Source organism: Ooceraea biroi, chromosome 1, assembly GCF_003672135.1.
Source record: "Ooceraea biroi isolate clonal line C1 chromosome 1, Obir_v5.4, whole genome shotgun sequence".
Classification (NCBI taxonomy): domain Eukaryota; kingdom Metazoa; phylum Arthropoda; class Insecta; order Hymenoptera; family Formicidae; genus Ooceraea; species Ooceraea biroi.
In genome coordinates, this window is record NC_039506.1 from 15902260 (window position 1) to 15924379 (window position 22120).

The 22120-nt window shown below is 46.6% G+C and overlaps 1 protein-coding gene across 2 annotated transcripts; it reads left to right on the top strand.

Moving 5' to 3' along the window:
* Positions 1 to 549: 549 nt before the first annotated feature.
* On the top strand, positions 550 to 22085 carry LOC105274896 (polypeptide N-acetylgalactosaminyltransferase 5). 2 transcript variants are annotated; one of them, XM_011331368.3, is made up of 8 exons: positions 550 to 750; positions 13099 to 13971; positions 14274 to 14592; positions 15195 to 15372; positions 17337 to 17517; positions 18444 to 18682; positions 19048 to 19182; positions 19304 to 22085. In XM_011331368.3, exons 2-8 carry the CDS (start codon positions 13344 to 13346, stop codon positions 19451 to 19453), a joined length of 1830 nt encoding a protein of 609 aa, XP_011329670.1. In that variant the 5' UTR covers positions 550 to 750; positions 13099 to 13343; the 3' UTR covers positions 19454 to 22085. The 2 variants fall into 2 exon arrangements, with proteins under 2 accessions (XP_011329670.1, XP_011329669.1); XM_011331367.3 differs by lacking the exon at positions 17337 to 17517 and adding an exon at positions 15851 to 16031 and having other exon boundaries at positions 552 to 750.
* The last annotated feature ends 35 nt before the right edge of the window (positions 22086 to 22120 follow it).

Genomic DNA, 22120 nt, shown 5'->3' on the forward strand with positions numbered 1-22120 from the left:
ATAAATTTTCCACCCGCAACACTGTACAGTTATGTCAGAATTTTATAATAAATAAACACTCGACAGTATACAAACTATATAAATAAATAAAAAGTTTACAAATGTTAAATGTACATGTTTATGTGCATGTCTCATTATATACGTATACCTCCAAAATATAATAAAACATAATAAATCATTATTTACATAATAATTTATGTACATAATACAAAAATATAATACAAACACAAAGAAAGAAAAATCCGAAAAAAAAAATATCACAACTCGGTCTCGAACCCTACTTGCGCGGATGGCAAAACACGAGTCTCGCGCTTAGCCACTGGACTACCGCGCTTCACGCCGAATTCTCCCTATTCATGGTACTTTTCGTACCGCTGGAAAATGCTCACTTGTATCATTACCGAGCGTAACGAACTAGTTCACGTCCACTTTGTCAGGCGGCGCCAAACGTCAGGAGGCTGGTGGCCGCTCTCAGGTTTCTCTCTGGTATGGATAACCCTCTCTCCCTCCTCGCGCTCAGGCGCATGTCGAAAGTGCTGCCGCGAGCGTCGAACAGGTGTCTCCCCGCTCCGTGACGCCCTAACCTCGGCGTTCGGCCGTGCTCCGTTTCGCTCCGTGCCGCGCCGCGCCGCGCGCCTCATTCCGCGCGATGTCAGGCGTATCCCACGTTTAGTCGACGACGGACGACATGCACGCTCGCGAGTGTCTTCCTGAGCCGCGCCGTTAGCCGGGAATCCGCCGAAGGAGAAGGTGCGTATCGACGAATCGAAAGGCCGAGAGAAATCGACCAGGCAATCCCAGCGGCGCGTCCGAGCGGGCGGGAGTCATCGCGTCATCGCGTGCACGCTACGTCTACGTTCCGTTAATTCGGCGCGCGCGAACGCCCGAGGCGGACGAGGGAACCCGCGAAGCTTGGCGAACCGGATCGGTGCACCGGGTGCCAGACCAGGGCGGTCGCGCAACGATCGGTCCTGTCAACGGCGACGCGTCGCGATCGCGTTTTACTAACCCGCGACTCGGCAGGGGCGCGAGCTTTCGAGGTCGGTACGACTCGGCGCGTACCGCCCGTCGCCGATACCCGCGGAATCTCGTCGGTCGAGTCTCTCGCAAGACCCACTCTCGCGTTCGGATTCGGATTCCTGCGCGCATTGGTGCGCGCGTGCAGTGTCATTACCGAGCGGCGAGTTTCGGAGTTCCGGCTGGAATTAATCAACGCACGGCCAATTAACGGCTGGGCGCGAGGTAGTGTGCCGCGCGAGATTCGATCGGAGCGAGAGCGAGCGAGACAGGGACAGAGAGAGAGAGAGAGACCTCCGGAAGCGGATGCTCTGGACCGCAATCCGGGAAAGTTCATTCCCGCGGAGGAAGAGCAAAGACCCGACGTTGCGATACACACGTACGCTTCCGGCGCCTCCTCGCGAACGCCAATTCCTCCTCGCGAGGAATCCCGCATTCCAGGGAGCGGGAACGATCGGATCGCGCGCGCCCGGGATCCACGCTCGCGTCAGGAAAGCACGTATCACGCGAAACGTGAGTGATCGATCTTACGTGTACCTCTCCTCCTCCTCTCTCTCTCTCTCTCTCTTTCTCTTGTATATGTGCGCGAAGAAAGTTCGGAGCAGCGCGTTGCCACGTTTATCGCGAGAACGCGTGGCGCGAACGAGCCTCCGTCTTACGTGTCGTTCTCTCGTCACTTCATTCTTGCGAGCGTACATGTGTACGTACATGTGTATGCGTGTAGGTGTGTGTGCGTATGTGCATGGGTGCGTGTATATTCGCACTTGCACGAGGGTAGATTTGTTGATCATTAGCATATCGATAACGCGTTTCTTTTCTGGTTTTCTTTTGTTTCTACATTCGCGGCATAACCGCCGGCTCGGCGATGCGCCACCGCACCGTCGGAACGCGGTAGGGAATACGTAATCGCACTCGCGGCACGCTCCGCCGAAAGGAACACGCTCCTCCGTCGGCGACGCCGCCTTCCGCCGAGAGAGACGCGCGCGAATGAGCACGCACGAGGCTGCCGGAGGAAGCATGCGGCGCGTGGCTTAACGGTGCCACGAAGTAGGTGCGCGCAATCCGCCGCCGCGTTGCGTTACGGGGATTACGCGCGAGTGACCATCCGCGTCGCTCGTTGCTCCTCGCGCGGCGCGAGGAAATCGCTTGTCGGCTTCGGCTCGGAATCGGAGATCTCGAGGATGGAAAATTCAGGACTCGCGAGCAAGAGAGAAGCGTTCCTCCTCTCTTGAGAGAAAGAGAAGCGTTACGTACGTATTGTGTTGCACGTGTGGATTCCGCGCGATCTTGTATCAGAGCCGCTCGGCACACGCCCTACAAGAGGAAGAAAAAACACGCTGGGAGTAGAACGATGGATGGAACGGGGGGAAAGATGGGAACCAACGCAGATCTCGGAGATGAAAAATTTAAAGAAGCTGTGGTTGTAACGCGTGCGTATCGCGCCCGCGTGCACACGTACGTGAATTTGGCAACCGCGGTTTTCCTCGCGGCGGTTTGCCCGTTAGGCGACCCGTGAGAAATACGCCGAAAAGCGTGGAAAAAACGAATGCGGAAACGTTCACGTCGCGACTCTTGATTCCTGAAGGATTAAAAATCCAATTTCAGAAATCTAATATACGGGCGCAAACTCCCTGACTGCGCGCGACGTATTTTTCTTGAAGAAACTCTCCTTGAGAGAGAAACACGTTAAGAATTCATCTACTTATTTCTATATCCCTTTTCACTCTAGTGGAGAAAACAAGTCGTTTAATTCCGGCAGCGGAACATAGAAAGCAGTTCACCTTGGCACACATGTCAATGGTTACTTATGAAATTAAACGTCTTCTTTTATGCAGACTCGCACACACGTACACATATGATATCACCGATTCTGTTTCATCAGGAAAAGTTCAAATACGCGAAAGGACTTGGAGAAACGCCGGGAAATTCTTTCGAACGTCCGCAGCCACGGAAGATTAATTGTCATCGATGCCCGTCATTCCGTCTATTTTTAGAAACTTCTTTGTTGCACGTCATCTCTCGCGTGGGCTTTTATAGCTTGTGCGTTCTCATATCCGAGGAACTCGTCGTCGGGTCTTAAGGACGTCCACTCTGCATCTCGAGTGCCACTACGGCGAGATATGCGTGCACGTGCACGCGCACCATTGTTGTTTACGCGTAGGTGTCCAACTGCTCATTACTCCGTGCTCCCGCTCTACATTCCGCTAAACGTCGTCATCCGGCAGCAAGTTTCGTTCGTGTAACACATTCGACACAAAGCGGAGAGCTTAGATCCAGGTGTTGCTCCGAAGTCTCAACCGCTCCGCTCTGAACTCGATTGACTCCCAACCGACCGCGATCCATCCGGTTTTTTTTTTGCCTTTTCTTCGAAAACCCGAAAAGTATCGAGAGTAAACTCTCTTGTTTTTCTTGTCCCTCCTTATTATCGCTAGCCATTTGAATTTTCCTTTTGCGAGAGTGTCTTCTTTCACGAGGCGGATGCGACTCGTAAACGGCTGGAATTGGAGCTCGGTATCGCGAGGACGGTTTAGGAATGCTCGTGAGATGCGTCGCGCCAAAATCGATCTATCGGAACCAGGTCAGCCGTTGAGGTCTTCATCCCACGCAGTACCGTGAACTAAAAATCAAGTTAAGCAAAACAGGCGAGACGCGCGCGGCGTAACTGAAATCATTACGCTGTAAACGGACAATCGACAGACGGTGAGCACGGTGTTTACCGTGCTTTAAGTGCGTTCGTGGCTTTTAGCGAAGGGAAGATTCCGGGCTCTTCGCAATCTTCGCTTCAAACGGATCTGATGGGCCGTCCGATGAAAACGTTATTTAGCGAGTTTACAAAGCGTTAAAGTGCATTTCCCGCTTAAAAGCGGGCTTTTAAATCACGGGCACATCGCATTAACGCACCGCTGGGCAATAATTCCTGTCGCGTGTCAGTCCATTTGAATAATGCTAATCGTAGACTGGAAACGGCGGTGACGACAATAAGCGTCATGAAAAATTATTCCAATCCCTGTAGTTTTCATGGCTTTCCTCGGTAATAACGTGCAAACGAACGTTATTGTGCCCATTCCGGGCGCTATCGATTCCCTTTCATCTCCGTACCCAGTCGCAGATCGAAGAGTTCAAAGAGGTATGTTAACGATCAACGTCCAACTCATTCCTCAAGGAGCAAGGAGGACGGACGTCAAGAATTCTCCCGGGTACCTCGGCTTTGAGGTCGGTTCTCACGGATCCCGAATGAAGACGCGTTGGATCCACCGCCGGGGCGTCGGGTCGTGATTGATTCCCCCGCTTCGATTCCCCGGTGAAAGCAAGATTTCGGGCACGCAATCGGAATGGTGCACGAGCCGAATAGCAAATTCGGCTGGCCGATCGAGACGCGTTCCCGCACGTATCTGTCCGCGATCTCTCTCTCTCGGTTCGTTTCGCGCGGGACGGGACTCCTGCTGCAAGAAAAGTCGCTTGTCGTCACCGTCCTTCTTCTTTCTCATCGTCGACGTCGTCGACGACCCGAGTGCCGTTTAAAGCAATGCCGGGCGCACCTGTTCGCCCGTTACTCATCTTCGAGGCAGGTACAGGGCGCTTTGGAAACCTGCACCGGGGAGAAACTCGCCTCAAGGCCGCATCGTTTCATAATGCGCGCGAGAGAACGAGCCGTTATGCGAATCCCTGCAGGAAGGAGGGGCAGGGAAGTGAGGAGGCTGTACCAAAGGGTTGCGATAACGATGCCCCCTGAGGCCTGCCGGCCTCACGTTCCCACGTCAGAGTTTGGAAAGCGTGGGGAGGTATCCGGGATTGGGCACTTCCACCGGATGTTGGTGGTCCATCTGGTCCAACGTGCGCGGAACGAACGCTGATAAAGCGAGAGTTGACGCGACATTTAGCGGCTCTCCTTGTGCCGTCTCACTCCGAGAGTTCTGCGAATCCATATCTAGATAAGTTCGCGTGTTGAGCGGGAATTATGCAGCAGTAGTGTCGGCTCGACATCGATCGCTTGTCTCAGTCTCACTTAATTTCCTCTGAAAATAGCGAAGGTGTCAAGACTATTTTACGGCTCCCGTTGGTAGCCGGATTGTCGCTGTCGAAAATTCCAGGGAAACCGTAGGCGGTTCGTTAAATTTGTAGCACGTTACTGTCCTGCTTTCCGACCGTTCTCGCGTTTTATAATATACTCGGCTCGCCACTGAAATAATAATCGACGATCGGGAAAGCGTCGTTTCCAGCGGATGAAAATTTCGCCGGAGATCGCGATGCGTTCCGCATCGCGTCGCAGTGATGACAACGGTGAAACACGCCGGCGAAATTACGCACGCGGCGCGCTTCCGCGCGACAGATGGTCGCCCGATGGATTCGCTTGATGGATGGCGCATTACTGATCGCCCGCGTGCGTTTACGTCACCGTTTCTCTCGCACGGGAGAAACGAGGCTCAATTAACCACTAATGACGCGCGGCTCGCCGGCGTGATTCACGAAACGAGTGAAAGGTTCTCGTAGAAACGGCCTAACACGGCTCGACGAGGTGGAGAGACGAGACGAGGCTGGCCGATCCGCAAGGACGCCGCGAAGATCCGTTTTTCCGTGACCTTTTGTGACATTTGCCTGTCATGACCGCGCTATCGCGTCGCTCGTTGCGAAAATCCGATTTATCGAGGTACACCGCGCGCGCGAGATTGAGAAATGATATTCGCGCCGCGCCGCGAATGCAGTGACGTAATTAACGCTCATTTGCATTCAAAATCCGCCTTCACGCGTCGACAAAATTTTCTAAAACGCGAGACTTGAGATTTAGCAATCCCTTCGTCGAATTTTCTCTCTTTATTATAATTTATTATATTATTCTCTTTTTTGAATGAACATGTGAGCTGTTGTTACTGCGAAATGACAAATGCTACTCGCAATAAAGAACACTCGCAGCGCAAGAAGTACCTAGAGAGAGATCAAGTTCGCGAATAAACGCGCGTCGTAAAAACCGCTATCAGGGATGAAGATCGTAACGTATCTCCGTGTTGATAGCGCGATAAATCATTCCGTGACGGACCGCGCAGATTTTCGAGCACTTGGTCGGAAATCAACCGAGGAAGATCGATCGCCAGCCTTTTATTCGACGAGTGCCTCGTGCTCACGCGTCAGAATCACAGCTATTTGTTCCCCGCCAGGAGGTACAAATCCGAGAGACATCTCCGTCGAATAACCCTTAAAGAGTGCAAAATAGAATTTAAACGGGCAAAACTGCAGAATTTGCGTGCACAACGATTACAAGCGGAGGACGTGGAAGCGCGTTTTCGCCGCGGGAGCGGCGTGAAAAACTTCGCAACGAATTTAACTATGTTACATAATAAAATCACGGCGCGGTTCATCGCGCAGATCAAAGCGGAAAGTTTGAACGTTCGCGCGCGCGACCGCGTTTTCGCTCGCGGTGCACCGCTGGTGCACGCAACGGCGGCAAACGCACGCACGTTTCGCCGTTAATCCGTTTCTCCATTACCCGGAAAACCTGATGCCGGTTTGTGACCCGTATAAAACGGCGTAATAACGGTATCCACACGCGATACGCGATCTTCATTGTATCGCTCTGCATTGTCGGTCTCCGCACCGGCATGATTTTCAACACCGCCGGCGCGACGCATTGTTCTCTCGAATTCGAACCGGCATACGTTTGACCCAGTGCGACGCGTACGTGGCGCATGCGTATCAGCGGTCTTTGAATCATAAGAATTGTGTCACTTCGCGCGAACTCCACGATCGTGATTAGCGTTTCCGATAATGTCATTATGATCGAATCACGCGCGACAAATTAGTTTGATTGTTTCTATTATATATATGTATAATATAAATACGGAGATGATAATGGCTGATTGAGTAATGTCGGAGATTACAGATTTCATTATCGCGCGATTAAATGCGAAACTGTTGAACTAGGTCGCGGATATTTAAATCTGGGATTATCTAAATAAGCTGCTGCAACTGCCGAAATTAAATGTCTCTCAATTAATTATCTCATTATTCTAAAGCAATGTAGAAATAAAGATCAGTTCTCTGACACTCTCAGAGACCGCGGTAATTTTTGCATGTAACGGTTTTTTCATTTAAAACAAAAGAAAAATATATTAAAATCCCGTAACGCGATAATTCTCACGATCAAGCTGCTTTGAATTAGTTTTGAGATCGCGCGGATCCGCGCGATCTCAAAACTAATTAAACGGATTGATTTGCGTTCTGCATCTCGCAGAGACGTTTATCGCGCGCGGGCGGCATGACGCAAACAATCTGGCCGGCTCTTGCGCCCGCTAGTTGCCTATTTAGATTAATGCGCGATGTCACGGTTTTTAAATTGAATTCAGTCGGATTAAAATCGTATAAAATATTCGATCAGCGTTTTATCGTATCGCGCCCCGCAGCCGCTCGTTATACATTATATACGCTACCGCGATATCGCGATAATACGCGCTCATTTGCTAAAGTGCAGGTATATATACATCGCGCATTTGCCTCACGGCAAATTCGGTGCGTTATCTGCACAACGGATATTCTATTTAATAATGATAATGTTTGTACGTGTGAGGTAATGAATGAAGCTCGGATGACGCTAAACTGGTGAAAATCTCGTGAAGATCTCTCGCACACACGGATTTATTCCGTAACGGCGGAATTTCGCTGCCTTCTTTTTGTCTGTTCACTCGTCATCCCGCGATTTTACAGTTTTACGCGCGTACAGTTTCCGGTGTGACAATTTCACGTAATTGTGCAAAGGCGAGAATTTTGCGAAGCCGAGAGAGATTCCGCGATGCAATTTCCAGTCCGACCAATGTCGTTTATTATCGCGATGCCACGGAGATAAGCGTCGCGCTAACTTCGCGCGACAATTATCACGTGCAATTAGACGAGCGTGACGAGCGCGTGTAACAAGCTTCTTATAAATCGTCCGTCATCTGTGTACAACAGTTCGCAATAATTCGAAATCGGCGAAACCGGCCGTCCTGCCTCACCATACGTTCACCGTGGTATTTGCGGCGAGCTCGGACGACGATAACTTAACAACATCGACATTCATTTTTCCACTCGGCTCCGATATTTGGTTAAATAGCACGGAGCGGAGTAAAACTGGCTCCGGAGCATCCGTGGAACCGGTTCTTAATGGGTCCCTCGATTCTCGAATGGTATGTGTGCATAGCGATCATTTCACGTCACGTCCGTTGACGGAGAGCCGGAGGAAAAAGCCCCCAAAAGAAAGTAATTCGATTTCGCGATCGTACGTGGAGACCGTGAATATTTTCGCCGGAGTGCTCGCGAGAGGATGTGCGACGCAGTTCCACGCGAGCGGTTCTTCTTTTTTTTATTGTTTTTCTATTTGTTGCATTTTGCGATGGAGACTGCGCGCGCGCGCGCGAGATGTCTCTTTCGTTATTTATGTGTAACGAAAACGGACTGCTGTAGCAAAGTAGCGACACACACACACACACACACACACATGAGCGCACGCATGCACACGTACGCAGTTGCGGTTTGCGTTACATAATTATAAGTTTCATTACGTAATTTTGGGTCACGACGTGTACTACATTAATGGTGAGCTCAGTCCTTCCTACCCTTCCCTCGCGATTAGTTTAGTCAATTTTCGCTGTTAAGGGCTCAGATTGATCCCTCGAGGCGTTGTACCGTTTAATGCGCCACGTGTATCAAGGGGAAAGACAGAGAGGAGGAAGGAGGGGGAGAGATCGAAGTAAACACAATTTGGTGATATGACAAACTGAATTTTACAACTAGATTTCAAAGTTCCGCTTTGACGAAATTTGACGTTTTGAAAGGAGCCGCGAATCGCCGAATACGCTAATTTAAGGGAACGATGCCACGGGCGAAATGCGAAAGCCGGCGTTAAATTTTCATCAGATCCCCGTTTATCCCGGTGTATCCGTTGCGTTTAACAACCGCTGCAAGTTTTATTGCACTTGATATTAATAACAACATACATGCACAACGAGGTAACGTGAGAAAGATTGTCTCGGCATTGTATAAACATGAAACATGAATTAAACATACCCGATAAGTACACATACATATAATATATAAACACATAATAAACGCGAAATTATAATTACGCTGTTGCCATAATTACCGCGGCAAACTGTATCCCCCTTTATTCACGCGGCGTTCCAGAATCCATCCGGGAAGTTGTCTAGCGCGATCGATATCCGGGCGCAGATAATACCGAACCAATTCCGCGTATCTCAAGTATTTAACGTATCTCCACTGTTAGCTTCGTGTAACTTAACGCGCGCCTCCGCACTTGACTTGAAACTCAAGGAAAAAATAATCGCACTATGCGGAACGGTCACGGGAGGGGCCAAGATTGCCTTTTGTGGCGGATAACGAGATACCAGCTTCGCTCTCGTGGTTGTCCATTGTGCGGGAAGGTTTTCTTAATGACATTACCGCGCGTCGCATTGCGTCAGGGTGATATTGGCGGACTTTCAAGCAGTTCAATTACCACGCGGCCACTCGTCGTCGGAGCAGGTTCGATAGAACTGGAATCTGATTGCACGCTAAAGGATGTCGTGCTCGCGCGCGCGACGCTTTTATTTTATTAGCAATAATCGAGGGAACACTCTCTCGCGGTGAATAGAAGATTAAGCTTGCCAATCGCGCTGTCGAACCCGTTACCGCATTGACGAACATAGATGCAGCGCCACAATCCGCACCTAAATTCATCGGGATTAAATAATGGAACGTTTATGACTTGCTCGACTATTGATCCAACGGAATTGCGAAATATTGCCCGGTCAATCAAGCAAATTTAACGCGGAATTCATCGATTCCGCGGTCGTCGCGAGGACTAAAATAGACGGACGATCTACTCCGGATTTCCAACTTAGATCCTCATTTGGACTCGCGAATTAACATCGGCGGATAAGGTGACGAGCTGTGATCTTCGATATAGCATCCGAATTAGTGACACATATTGGTAGAAGCTGCATCGTATCTGATTTTTCTTGCGGAGCTCCATTTCGCGGAAAGCAATTTCAACGCGTGCGACGCTGAAAATAAAAAACAATAAAAGTAGCGCGGAGTTGACGATCAGCCTGACGTTCCGCGATCGCGACATGTGACATGCAATTTATTATCTTGTCGCGGACTTTTATGATATTCTTAGGAAGTAATATTCTCGTTTGACAATATTTACACACTGCAGTATCGATTTATCAGTACACTGCATACAATTTCACTGATAACGCTGACATTATCGGTCGGCTCTCTATTAGAGAGTAACTCGACGTCGTAATATGGTTAAAAATTATTGTGGCAGTTCGCGCCGTGTTCGTAAACCGCAAGGTACAATACTTTGTGCCTCCTTATTGCCGCGGAACTACAAAGTGTTTCACAAAGAATTTGCTACTCCTCATGAGCGCCGATGCAAGTTACGATGATTTCCGAAAGACCCGTAGCGATACGAAAAAAGATAAAGATTAAACGAGGAATAAAGAAAAGTCGTATTCAGTATCGTGTTGTTGTTATTTGTTATAGCTGTTATAACTCGTTACCGCACGACGTTATCAGAATTTTATTCTCTCTGTACAGCTCACGTTCCTTCGGAATATCGCGCTATGAATATTCTTTAACTGCCACTTGTGTTTTATTAATTCTTTAAACATATCCGTTTGGAGATGTTTAACTGTCACACTATCTGTCATATAATTGACATCTGCTATATAATATCTTTTTATTAATCTATTATATTATCAATATTGCATATCAAAAAACTAAAATATATAATATATACTAATATATTATTGTCGAATACATAATTTGAGGAATTCCTCAAATTATCCGCGATAATTACAAGATTTTACGTGGACATGTCTTGCTCATAATCCTTCTTATCATTATCCTTACCACATTTATCCTCCATAAAATGAATAACTGCGAATTGAATAACGCGACGTCGTAAACTTCATGTTCCCCGATGTCCTCTTTACTTCCGGAACCCCCTGCACATTGCGCGCGCAATTGCGCGAAAAGGCCGCTGCCAGTTTTTATAATAGAAAGTTCGCACAATGCAATCGGGACGAAGAATGTCGCCGTTGTTCCTTGGGTCGCGCGCAGTCGTTTGGCGTTATTACTCCCATTTCCCGCTCGTTATCGTGATGAAAGTGAATTATTTAGCAGCCGCTAATTAATTAGTACCATCGGGAGCACCGCTGTCTCATCGCAATATCATTTCCCAGACCGAACGACCTCGCCGCGTGGGATAATTGCTCGCGGATCCGTATTTCCGCCCTGTCTCCGAAGCACCTCGCCACTACGATCATTTCTCTCCTTTTTTTTCATCTTTTTACCGTAGCCACGACTGGCACCGACATCGATTGCGAGCGGTGACACCGCCAGTGGTACTAGACGGACACCAAAGATAAAGAGCACTTCTGCAAAAGGAACGTTTGCGTTTCGCAAAAGGAACGATCTTGCGCAAGCTTGAGAGTGTCCCTTGCATTGTTAACGCATTCACCGCCACGCGTAATTTACCCGACTTTCCGTTCACGCCAACTAGGTTGTTAAGATTCATCGTGATGTGTCCACATGTATCCTGTCTAATTTTAGGAAATGAAAGTGTTATTTACTAGTGCGCTTGGCCCGCTATGCTTTTCTATTGTAATTTAACAGTCGTCGCCTTGTGCATTTACAGCTACTTGCGTGTTATAATATTGTTCACGAACTTGACACATTTACTGCACGTCGGCCACCGTCGCAGCTGTAAAAGCGTTGAGTGGTATCGCTAAAACGTTATCGCCTGAGTCACCGCCGATTAAGTCCCTTGTAATTATGTAATTTGAAAGAGTCCGAAGAGAGAGAGGAGAAGAGAGATAGGCAAATCGCGTGTCTCTGCTGTTCGGCACGATGCAAGGCACGCTTATCGCGCGCATTACGTTCTGCGTTATCGTCTTCGACGCCACTCGTAATTGTATTTTTCTATTTTTGTCCTCATTTTCTTCTTTTTTTTTATTGTATAATATTGCGAATGCCACCGGTGTCGCAGCGATGCAATTATCGCAGCGGACAGACGGTGATTTAGTTGCGATACAACGCGAGAAAGGCGTGCCGGCACGGGACATACATGAGCATTTATTTATTTATTTATAAATCGCGTGGCGATACATTCGTCTAATGTGATCCGCGGACAGGGGAATTATTTCCGCGCGACACGCGAATCGCGTTTAATCGCTCGCTACCGGAAGAAGCGAGACTCGGACAATTTACCGCGGCGCAGTGAAACACACGGTTTAAAATGGCATTTTCTCTGCAATCGATTTGCATCTCGTGCAAATTAGTCGGTCGCTAAGTGTCCGCCGGCTGTCGCAAACTGCTCCGGTTACAACGAGCTACGTATGCATTTTTTGCTCGCGTCAGCCGTTGCTTAGAACAATCGTCAAAACTTGCGCGGCAATCAAACGCAACGAGAACAAAACTGATATGAAATCATCTTTCAAAGTTGTTTATTAATAATATTAATTTATGTGAAATGCTTGATTAAAATTAATTATCATGATGAAACAATTAATTAAAATTAATAATAAAAATAGGGCGACGAAATGTCATAAAACAAATCCACATAAGAAGACGGTCTTGTAAAATTAATTTCTGGTTGATAAAGATTTATGTACGTCGTTGGCACATACAAAACGCTATAAATTATACACAGAAAATGCGAGAGAATCATTTTTGCGTAATCTCGCAATAAATAAATATTACTTAGAAAAATAGCCGCACCAACAAGACTGCACCTGCTCGCGACACTTGAGGACGCTTTTTACGGCGAGACTTCATCAGTCTTCATTTGTCTCTCGCAAGCCGCATCGGAAATTCCACCTCGCCGATACACGAGGCGAGGAAGTCCGAGGTTTATCCGTGATTCGTGTAGACCCGCGATAAGTATGCGCAAAGTTGAGCGAGCGATCGATCTGCCGAAGGAGAATTCCGGCTGCATCTCCCGGGTGATTTTTTATCACCGTGAGCTCAGCGAATCCCCGATAAGGGCGATAAGTGCACGAGGAATCTATAATAAACTCAGCCCCATTTTCTGTCTTTCTGTTGCAGCGCCGGAAGCCCGCTCCTCCGTCATGTGATTCCACGAAGGTCCGCCCAATCAGCAGAATTCGGTTGTGAATATTTCGCCTAGGTCTCTCCTCTCTCCCTCTTCCCCTCTTCCTCTCTCTTCCTCTCTCTGCTAATCTCCTCGTCCGGATCCACGTCGTCCTTTGTTACCGCGGAGTCTGCGCGCGCGCCGGAAACCGGGTGATGAACTCGTGGTGCAAGCGGAAGATCGGCGCAACCGTTGCAAGATGTTCCGCTCCAAGATTCGCATCCACACGTGTCAAGTGATACTGCTGACTTCGCTAGTATGGTTCCTGGTCGACGTCATGGTGCTGATGCTCTACTCGGACTGCATCGGAGGGTCCGGATGGGGCTGCGCGGATAACAAGCAGCAGCAACAGCAACAGCAAGCGCTGCAATCGGACGAATCGCCTCTGCTTCACCCGAAATCGCCGATGAGGGAGGCGCAACTATTGAAGTACGAGTCCAACAACAAGAGACAGTATCCGGAGTCCAAGTTGCACTTGTGGCGACCTGCGAAGGTCATCAGGGAGAGCAAGGGTAGCCCAGGCGAGATGGGGGCGGCGGTGCACATCGCGCCGGAGAACGAGGCCAAGCAGCAGGAGCTGTTTAAGTTGAATCAGTTCAATCTGATGGCCAGCGACATGATCTCCCTGAACCGATCGTTGAAAGATATCAGGCTGGAGGGCTGTAAGAATAAAAAGCACCCCAAGTACCTACCTGACACGAGTATCGTGATAGTTTTCCACAACGAGGCGTGGACCACGCTGCTGAGAACGGTCTGGTCCGTGATAAACAGGTCTCCCAGATCGCTGCTGAAGGAGATCATCCTCGTGGACGACGCGAGCGAACGTGGTACGTTCTGTTAGCAGTGATCTTTGTAGCATATGTTATTTTCGCTGTGTTGATTTTTATCAGTACTTAAATATGCATTTAAACGAATAAAATATTGCTGAGAAATTTAATACAAATTTATAGAAAATAATAGAATGATTAAATACAAAGAATCGTAAAAGAGTCAACAGATAGTTGGAAAGTACTTGGGAAAAATCGATAGAGATGAAGAATCGCGAAAATTAGACGTTAGTCGCGTAAAATCGGATCGAAAAAACTCGGAAAACTCGGATCGAAGTGACGAGTAGAACTTTACTTTTCAGAGCATCTGAAGCAAGACTTGGAGGACTATATAACCACGCTGCCCGTTCCCACGTATGTGTACCGCACCGAGAAAAGGTCGGGCCTGATAAGGGCGAGGCTTCTGGGGGCGAAACACGTGAAGGGACAAGTAATCACGTTTCTGGACGCGCATTGCGAGTGCACGGAGGGCTGGCTGGAGCCGCTGTTGTCGAGAATCGCGAATGACCGACACACCGTCGTCTGCCCGATCATCGACGTGATCAGTGACGACACCTTCGAGTACATCCCGGCCAGTGATATGACGTGGGGCGGCTTCAACTGGAAGTTGAATTTCAGATGGTACTGCAACGCGCACACATACACACATACACGGTGGCATTAAGTATATCGCGAATTAAACCGACATCACGCTCCCCGTTTTCATCGAACTCGCTCGGGTTCTTCGAAAAAACAAAGCAAGGGAGATTTGAGTTGCAAATGGGGAAATCTACATATTTCCCTCGTGCGATGGATAGTGGGATTTACATGTAGCTAAAGCCACGTAAAATGCTAAATATATCGATCCGCACGTATAAATTCATAGCTTCACGGGGTAATGGTGGAAATTTACAAATCCACCGATTTTTAAGCTCGCATGATCGGAAATTCGCTAATTCCCATTCTAATTCGATTGCATCTACATATAATGATCCGCAATGTAATCGAGGGAGGAGCTTCCTCCTTTTTCCCCTTCACACAGTCGCGCAGCTGTGTTGAACTTATGGATTTACGGTTCTCTTGTTTCCTGTGAGCGTACACGTGTCTGTTGTTTAATTAAATCGGATTCATCTGTAATTAATTAATTTCGGCGGAAATAAAGCGCGTTTACAAACTCCCAAATTACACATCAATCGGCTGTGTAACTCTTTAAATAGATTTTAACATTGCATTAACTTGATAAGGTATCGAGTCGCGCAGAGGGAGATGGATAGGAGAAACGGCGACCGGACGGCACCGCTGCGAACACCGACCATGGCTGGCGGATTGTTCTCCATCGACAAGGACTACTTCTACGAGTTGGGCGCGTACGACGAGGGTATGGACATTTGGGGCGGTGAAAATCTCGAAATGAGCTTCCGGGTAAGCCTCTCTGAGATAAGACCAAGACCAATTCCGCGTGATCAGTCGGGAACGTTTGATATCATAGCGCGTCTGCGACCTTGTTGAACGAAATCGCAAAGCGAACGTGTCGATAACTTGAACTAAGATTTAATTAAAGGTAATTGCAAGCACGAAGGAAGCACGACCGAAAAATGTCCTGAAAAGTTGCCGATTTTCCTCTCGACACGTTGTAACTATTCACTTCCGCGTGGGTCGATTTGTGTGATCACATCTCCGATTTCGCTACGGGAAACGGGAATTATAGTTAATAACAACGCTCGTCGAGGTAATACCGCGCTTCCACGGTCGCGTAATGAATAATTATGGTGCAGCGTATGCACGCGGCCCGATCGTCGTGCAATTTTAACGAAGAGGGTTTCCGAGTTTCAAAGGAGTATTCACCGCGCGCGTAAACTCTCGCTGTCACTTTTGTGTGAAGTCATGGAGTGCCTTGTAGGTGTGGCAATGTGGCGGCACGTTAGAAATCAGTCCGTGCTCACACGTGGGACACGTATTCCGCGACAAGAGTCCATATACATTCCCGGGCGGTGTCAGCAAGATAGTCCTGCACAATGCGGCCAGGGTGGCCGAAGTCTGGATGGATGAGTGGAGAGATTTTTACTATGCCATGAATCCAGGTCAGATAATCAAGCGTATCGTTTTAATTAATCCCTGTAATAATGTTACAGCTAAAACTGCGCTAAATGATGTCATCATTATGCATACATCAGTTGTACATATTTCATGCATACAATATACACATCACGGCCAGAACTGTTTATTACACGCAGAACCGCTATTTATCTAAATTATTTGCTGCATTTCGAGCGCATATTTAGCGTAATTTACGCACGAAGCGTTCTCATATTTAATTCGCTCGTATTAAAGATTAAAAATATTTTACGTACAAATAAACATTGCTACTGGAACAAAGAGGAAAAAAAAGCAAACATATTTGTCTCATGACCAACAATAATGTTGTTTCGAGATTGAGATCGTCGAATGTTTAAGCTGGCGTTCATGTAGCGCTTACATTGAAAGCAACAATATGTTAATTAATAACACCGATATCGGAGATTGCTACATTTATCTCGAGCCGCATCGTATTATATTTGACGGGTATCTGATATATAAGCCGTTTATATTTATTGAACTATATATAGTTAACATAGCTATGTGACTTGTTTTATGAATGCATCGTTTCCCTTTTAATCAGCTGTTTCTCCATTTGATACTAATAACTAGTGACAGTCTTGCATCGATACATTTTTGTTATACAATGTGAACTCTCAATATTAGCTAATCATCGTTTCCTGTATGTGTCGTGCACATCACGATCTATGTGTGTTACTTACTAATTCTCGTGTGTAACATCAGTAGTTGTATCACGTAACGCTAATACTTGAACTAAAACCCGGATACGTATCTTTCTCTTTCCAATCGTAGAGATTACCCTCCCAAGCGCGATCCACGACCGACGATCGTCGGGATACCGTCCTCACTTTCACGATGGTCTCGACGACCAGATGACGAGCACGATCTACAAGATCTGTGCGGAATGGACTTACAGCAGGCGCTGAGCGTGGACGTTGAGAACGTGGACCCGTTTCAGCGAGCGTGTTGGTTTCCGTGTCACGACCGCTGGTGTAGTCTTTAACCACTCATCCATCCAGCCGACTAACAACCCCAATCGAGAACTGCGCTTGCTTTTAACGGAAAGAGTACCCCTTTTTTACCCACCACCCCTCTGAGAGGCAAGTTGTAGGTGAAGAGGAGAGCCAGATCCACAAGCCACTACCACATGCGCGTTGCGGTTCTCCAGTTTTCTCTCTCTGTTTTTTTTCCATTCCCTGCAATTTTTCATCGCGTCGTACTACCACTAGCTAGCTAGCTACTTACTTTGTCGTTAATTGCTAACACACTAACCGAGTTGAGTTGGTCAGATATGGATGTGTGGTGGGACGTTGGAAATCGCAACGTGCTCCCACGTCGGCCACGTGTTCCGTAAGTCCACCCCGTATACCTTCCCGGGCGGTACCAGCAAGATAGTCAACCACAACAATGCGCGGCTCGCGGAGGTCTGGTTGGACCAGTGGAAGTACTTCTATTACAACATTAATCCAGGTAGCACTAACAACACTCGGCGTATCTCGCGCGAGAATAAAGAAACAGATACTCTTCTGCATCCGCTATCTGTCTATCTGTCGCTGAATCCCTGCGTGCGCTTGCCCCCTTACGCTCGATTGATCCGATACGCGCGGCATGTTCCTGCAAATTGGGTGGAGGTTTGCATGTTTTCTCTCTTTGTCTGTCATTTTCCATTTGGCTCAGGGCGCTTCGGGGTTGCTCACTGCCTCTATCAGATACCCGTTAACGTTTCAGATCGTCATTGCTGTTACGTTGAACCGTGAACCTTTATTATTTGATCATCTGTTGGATAACAGTGTACAATAGACGAGAACGAGTACGCAAAAATAAATTGTTAGATGTGGAAAAGCGTTGGAGTGAGTTACGCTCGCATGGCATTTAGATTCCATGTGTGTGATGTTGCTACAATTAAAAGAATATTATTAAGAAATTCCTATTAAATTTTATTAGAGACACATAACACATGTAAAATGTAGAGCATAAATTTACATGAATGTAAAACATACACATCTGTGTTACTCTCTCAACTGTATGATGACACCAAGTCAAGCATAAAGCAATTTTGACGAAGCACGATACCCTTCGCACGCTATTTATGCATTTGCGTATGCAGATACACGGTTTCTGCATACGTAAATGAACAAGCTACTTCATAAATCTCTTTACACTTCTTTCAGATTTCCGGGAAAAGCGTAATCGCACAATTACTTTTTTTTAAGTGCAAGCATTGATTAATGTATCATATACGATATCGTGTGTCGCAGGATTTCTTTATTTTGGCACAGAATTCTCTCTGACAAATCTGCTTCTCGACGCGACACACGTGCAAGCATAGATACATGTGAACAAGATCCTCATCAGCAGCTCGTTACGGTGTACAGAAAATGTGAATCTTTTTATAGGAGCGCGAAACGTCGACGTGGGTGACGTCTCCGAGCGGATAAAACTCCGAGAGAAGCTCAAGTGCAAGAGCTTCCGATGGTACTTAGAGAAGATATATCCGGAGTCGCCAATGCCGTTGGATTACTACTACCTCGGCGACGTAAAGAATGTCGAGACGCAAACGTGTTTGGACACCATGGGCAGGCGGACCGGCGAGAACGTTGGAATTAGTTATTGTCACGGATTGGGTGGCAATCAGGTACGCACTTGTGTCCTCCAGATTGAAATATGCCATGCTTTTTGTAAGGGGGAGAGAGAGAGAGAGAGGAAGATCATATTTGCTTGGTATTTCTGGCGAAAATTGTGCATCTCGAGAAAAATGAAGATATCTTTTCTACCAGAAATTTAATTTTCCTGGAAATTGTGACATTTTGAAAAAGAACGAAATATCGAAATTTTTATCTGAAATATCGTTTATGGAAGATGTACATTTGAACTAAAAATAAGATATCATTTTTATCCGGAACTGACTTTTCTTGAAAATTGTACACTTTCAGGTCAATGCAATCACAAAGTCATTTTTATCCAGAACTTTATTATCTAATGGAAGTTGGAAATTTGCAGGTGTTCGCTTATACGAAACGACAGCAGATAATGTCCGATGATATGTGCCTTGATGCAGCTAGTCCGCAAGGTCCGGTGAAGATCGTACGATGTCACGGCATGGGTGGTAATCAAGCCTGGGTTTATAATGACGAGGTAAGCGACATGATATAATAGTATAGAGAGTCTGAAAAGCGTCTGAAACTACGTAGTTTCCACGATACTACTACTGCGCGATCGATACACGTTTCTGATCTACACTTCTTCCTTCTTCCAGACGAAAATGATCAGACACACAAACACGGGTCACTGTTTGTCGAAGCCCCACTCGGGCGACGCGTCGCAGCCCGTTCTGGCGCAGTGTGACGCTAACAGCATCGGCCAGAAGTGGATAATGCGCAGCAAATTCAAGTGGCAAGCCAGCTAATACGAATCGAGAGTCCTATAAACGCGAGATCTGTATGCAATATTTGTTAATATATATTTAGTAATTCAAACGACGATGAAGCACCGCAACCGCGAGGGACCTTCCGAGTGCGCGTACGCGAGAGAGGGAAGAGAGAAAACGTGAGAGTACTGTAACGAGCGGAGGTGAGGCGCAAGAAGAGTGGACGCTTCACGCCGCGATCGGTGGCTTTTCGTCTGTGCGTTAAAAAAATGGAATTGACAGTGCGCGAGGAACGCGACGCGACGAGACCTCGCCCGAAACGAAATTGGAAGCGAGCTTAAGTCTTATTTAAGTCGACAACTCGCGCGATCCCGCGAGTTAGGATTTACTTAGCGATCGACAGCAGTATCGGGAACTTTACTGCCATTCCTTGTGGTACGAGCCTCACGGTACGCCTTGATCAATGCACCAGCGAGTGATGGATGGATGAGTTTCTCCGACCGCGTTGGTGGACACACAAGTGATACTAAATGACGAACAAAAGAGGAAAGAAGAAAGAGAGAGAGAGAGAGAGATAGAGAAAGATATAGTGAATTCATTTTCTTCTCTTCTGGCTGGCGCGAGGCAGCAGCAGAGAAGAAAGCATATCAGACCACTGTTGAGAATAAAAATAATTGTTAATACAAGAGAGAGAGAGAGAGAAACATATTTGATAATTTCGGATGAGTGCAATGACGGATGACTGGCTGTTGGATCGATGATGCGCGAGATGTGAATATATATGCTAGAGCGTCGCGACGTCGCGTGACACGGACACCGGAGTGAATGCTAGTGCGAATGCTAGTGAGATCGATGTGTAAAATTGCTACCGATAATAACGATAGATTATTATTGTACAATCCATTTAACGACTAGCGAGGAGAATGCTAGATCTTTTTATATTCATGTTTCCGATATAGTTCCTCTCGTTGCATCTCGTTCGTATAATTTATAACTGTCGCGCATACGCATACGTTTCACGCGCGAAGAATGTACTTATCGGGATTCCGGATAGCAGCGTTAGGACTCGACGTTCATCAGGTCTTTCTCTTCTTCCGTTTAGTTTAGCCGCCTTGCGATTATTATTAATTGTCGTTCAATTATGGGGACAACGTAATTTTAGGTAGTACAGTGTCTTCCACGTTTCAACGATAGCAGATTCATATTTTTCCGATCGGTCGCATCACGCGCGCGCATATTCGCGAGTTATCCACGTTAACCACGTCCCTGAGTGATATTTAATCCGTGATACTTCATCCGACGTGAGAAATTGCTCTGGAAACGTTATACATCGTCTCGAGCGGGACGCGGATAGAGCCGAGCTCTCTGCCGCGAACGGATGATCCGTCGTAACTTTCTCTTTTCAAGGAAATCATTAACTATTTCGATACAATGCACTCTTATGCAACGCGTCTCAAGAAAAATGATCTCCAGTCACGGATCACGTGATCAATCACCCGGCGCAATTAAAAATGCAATATTATTCCGCAGGAAATTGTTCGTTCCATCATGCAATGATAAAAATGACTTATAACTGGAATTATGCGAGATTCCCAAATGCTCGGCGCTTTTTCCCTCTGGCATTATGTAAATTTCTCTGTCTGGCATTATACATTGTAATTTTATCGCTTCAATAATTACGTGAAAATTGTATATATTTTGCTTAGTGCTTAGTCAAGGATAAATCATAAATCTTTCGTTGGATACACGGAAGCCTTTACGAGTTTTACGTACGCTTTTGCGAAACAACTTCCAATATGACCCTTCCGATCTTCCCCCGCAGCGACTGCTATCGAATGACGAGTATACTCATTATTCTTATGTAATCCGAAAGAATGTTATGGTGATGGTGCAACGTTAATAGTGCTTGCTACATTTGTCTTCTAAGACTGTGCGGTATTTATTTTTGTATAGAATCGACTCGAGACTCATACGTTGATTGAGAGATACGCGACATGTGTTGGTCCGCCGTTACAGACGAGTGACGAAACGTGCGAAATCACGATAGTCAATAGTACCTTCTTGCAAAATACGTCATTCCTTACAGGCTAGCTTCGTAACTTCTTTCACCGAGGAATACCGCTATTAATTATTAAACGAATCAAATCGCTGACGAATGTCCATTTTCATCATTTGCTCAACGAACAGTTTCGCGATTAAAGGAGGCAGGTATCGATTATTATAACAACCTGAGCTGCGTAAGCGTAATCTTTTGAGGACAATAAAATTGTTTGTATATTCCATTGGGTTTATGTAATACATGTCTCTATAATGTAGCGTCATAATTTAAACAATTTTAAAACGTTTCTCGAAACAATGTAGTAAAATTTGTAAAGCGAACGTACGTGTGTGTGTGTATATGTATACACACACGACATTGAAATTCATAACTTTCAATTCTTTTCACGGACTGTAATCGAGATCGATTAAACGACGACAATTTGTTTTATAGTCGTTAAAATTGTACCACATAAGTATTCTATAGAACCTTACGAGAATAACCGTGATCGATATAATTATATCTTGTTAGAATAAATGATTAGTTTCGTTACATATACGTGGAAATGTTGACATTATTATTTCAATACGATGATATGACGACTCCTGTTTAATAAATGCAATTGTTTAATTCGAATTTCACGACTGCGTTCAGCGTTACTCCCTTCC

What these genes read in the sequence shown, in the direction of transcription:
- LOC105274896 (XM_011331368.3), top strand. Translation starts at nt 13,344, where the DNA reads ATGTTCCGCTCCAAGATTCGCATCCACACGTGTCAAGTGATACTGCTG. An exon ending in CTATTACAACATTAATCCAG is followed by an intron (nt 17,518 to 18,443) that starts GTAGCACTAACA and finishes ATCTTTTTATAG; the next exon opens with GAGCGCGAAACGTCGACGTG. An exon ending in CCTGGGTTTATAATGACGAG is followed by an intron (nt 19,183 to 19,303) that starts GTAAGCGACATG and finishes TCCTTCTTCCAG; the next exon opens with ACGAAAATGATCAGACACAC.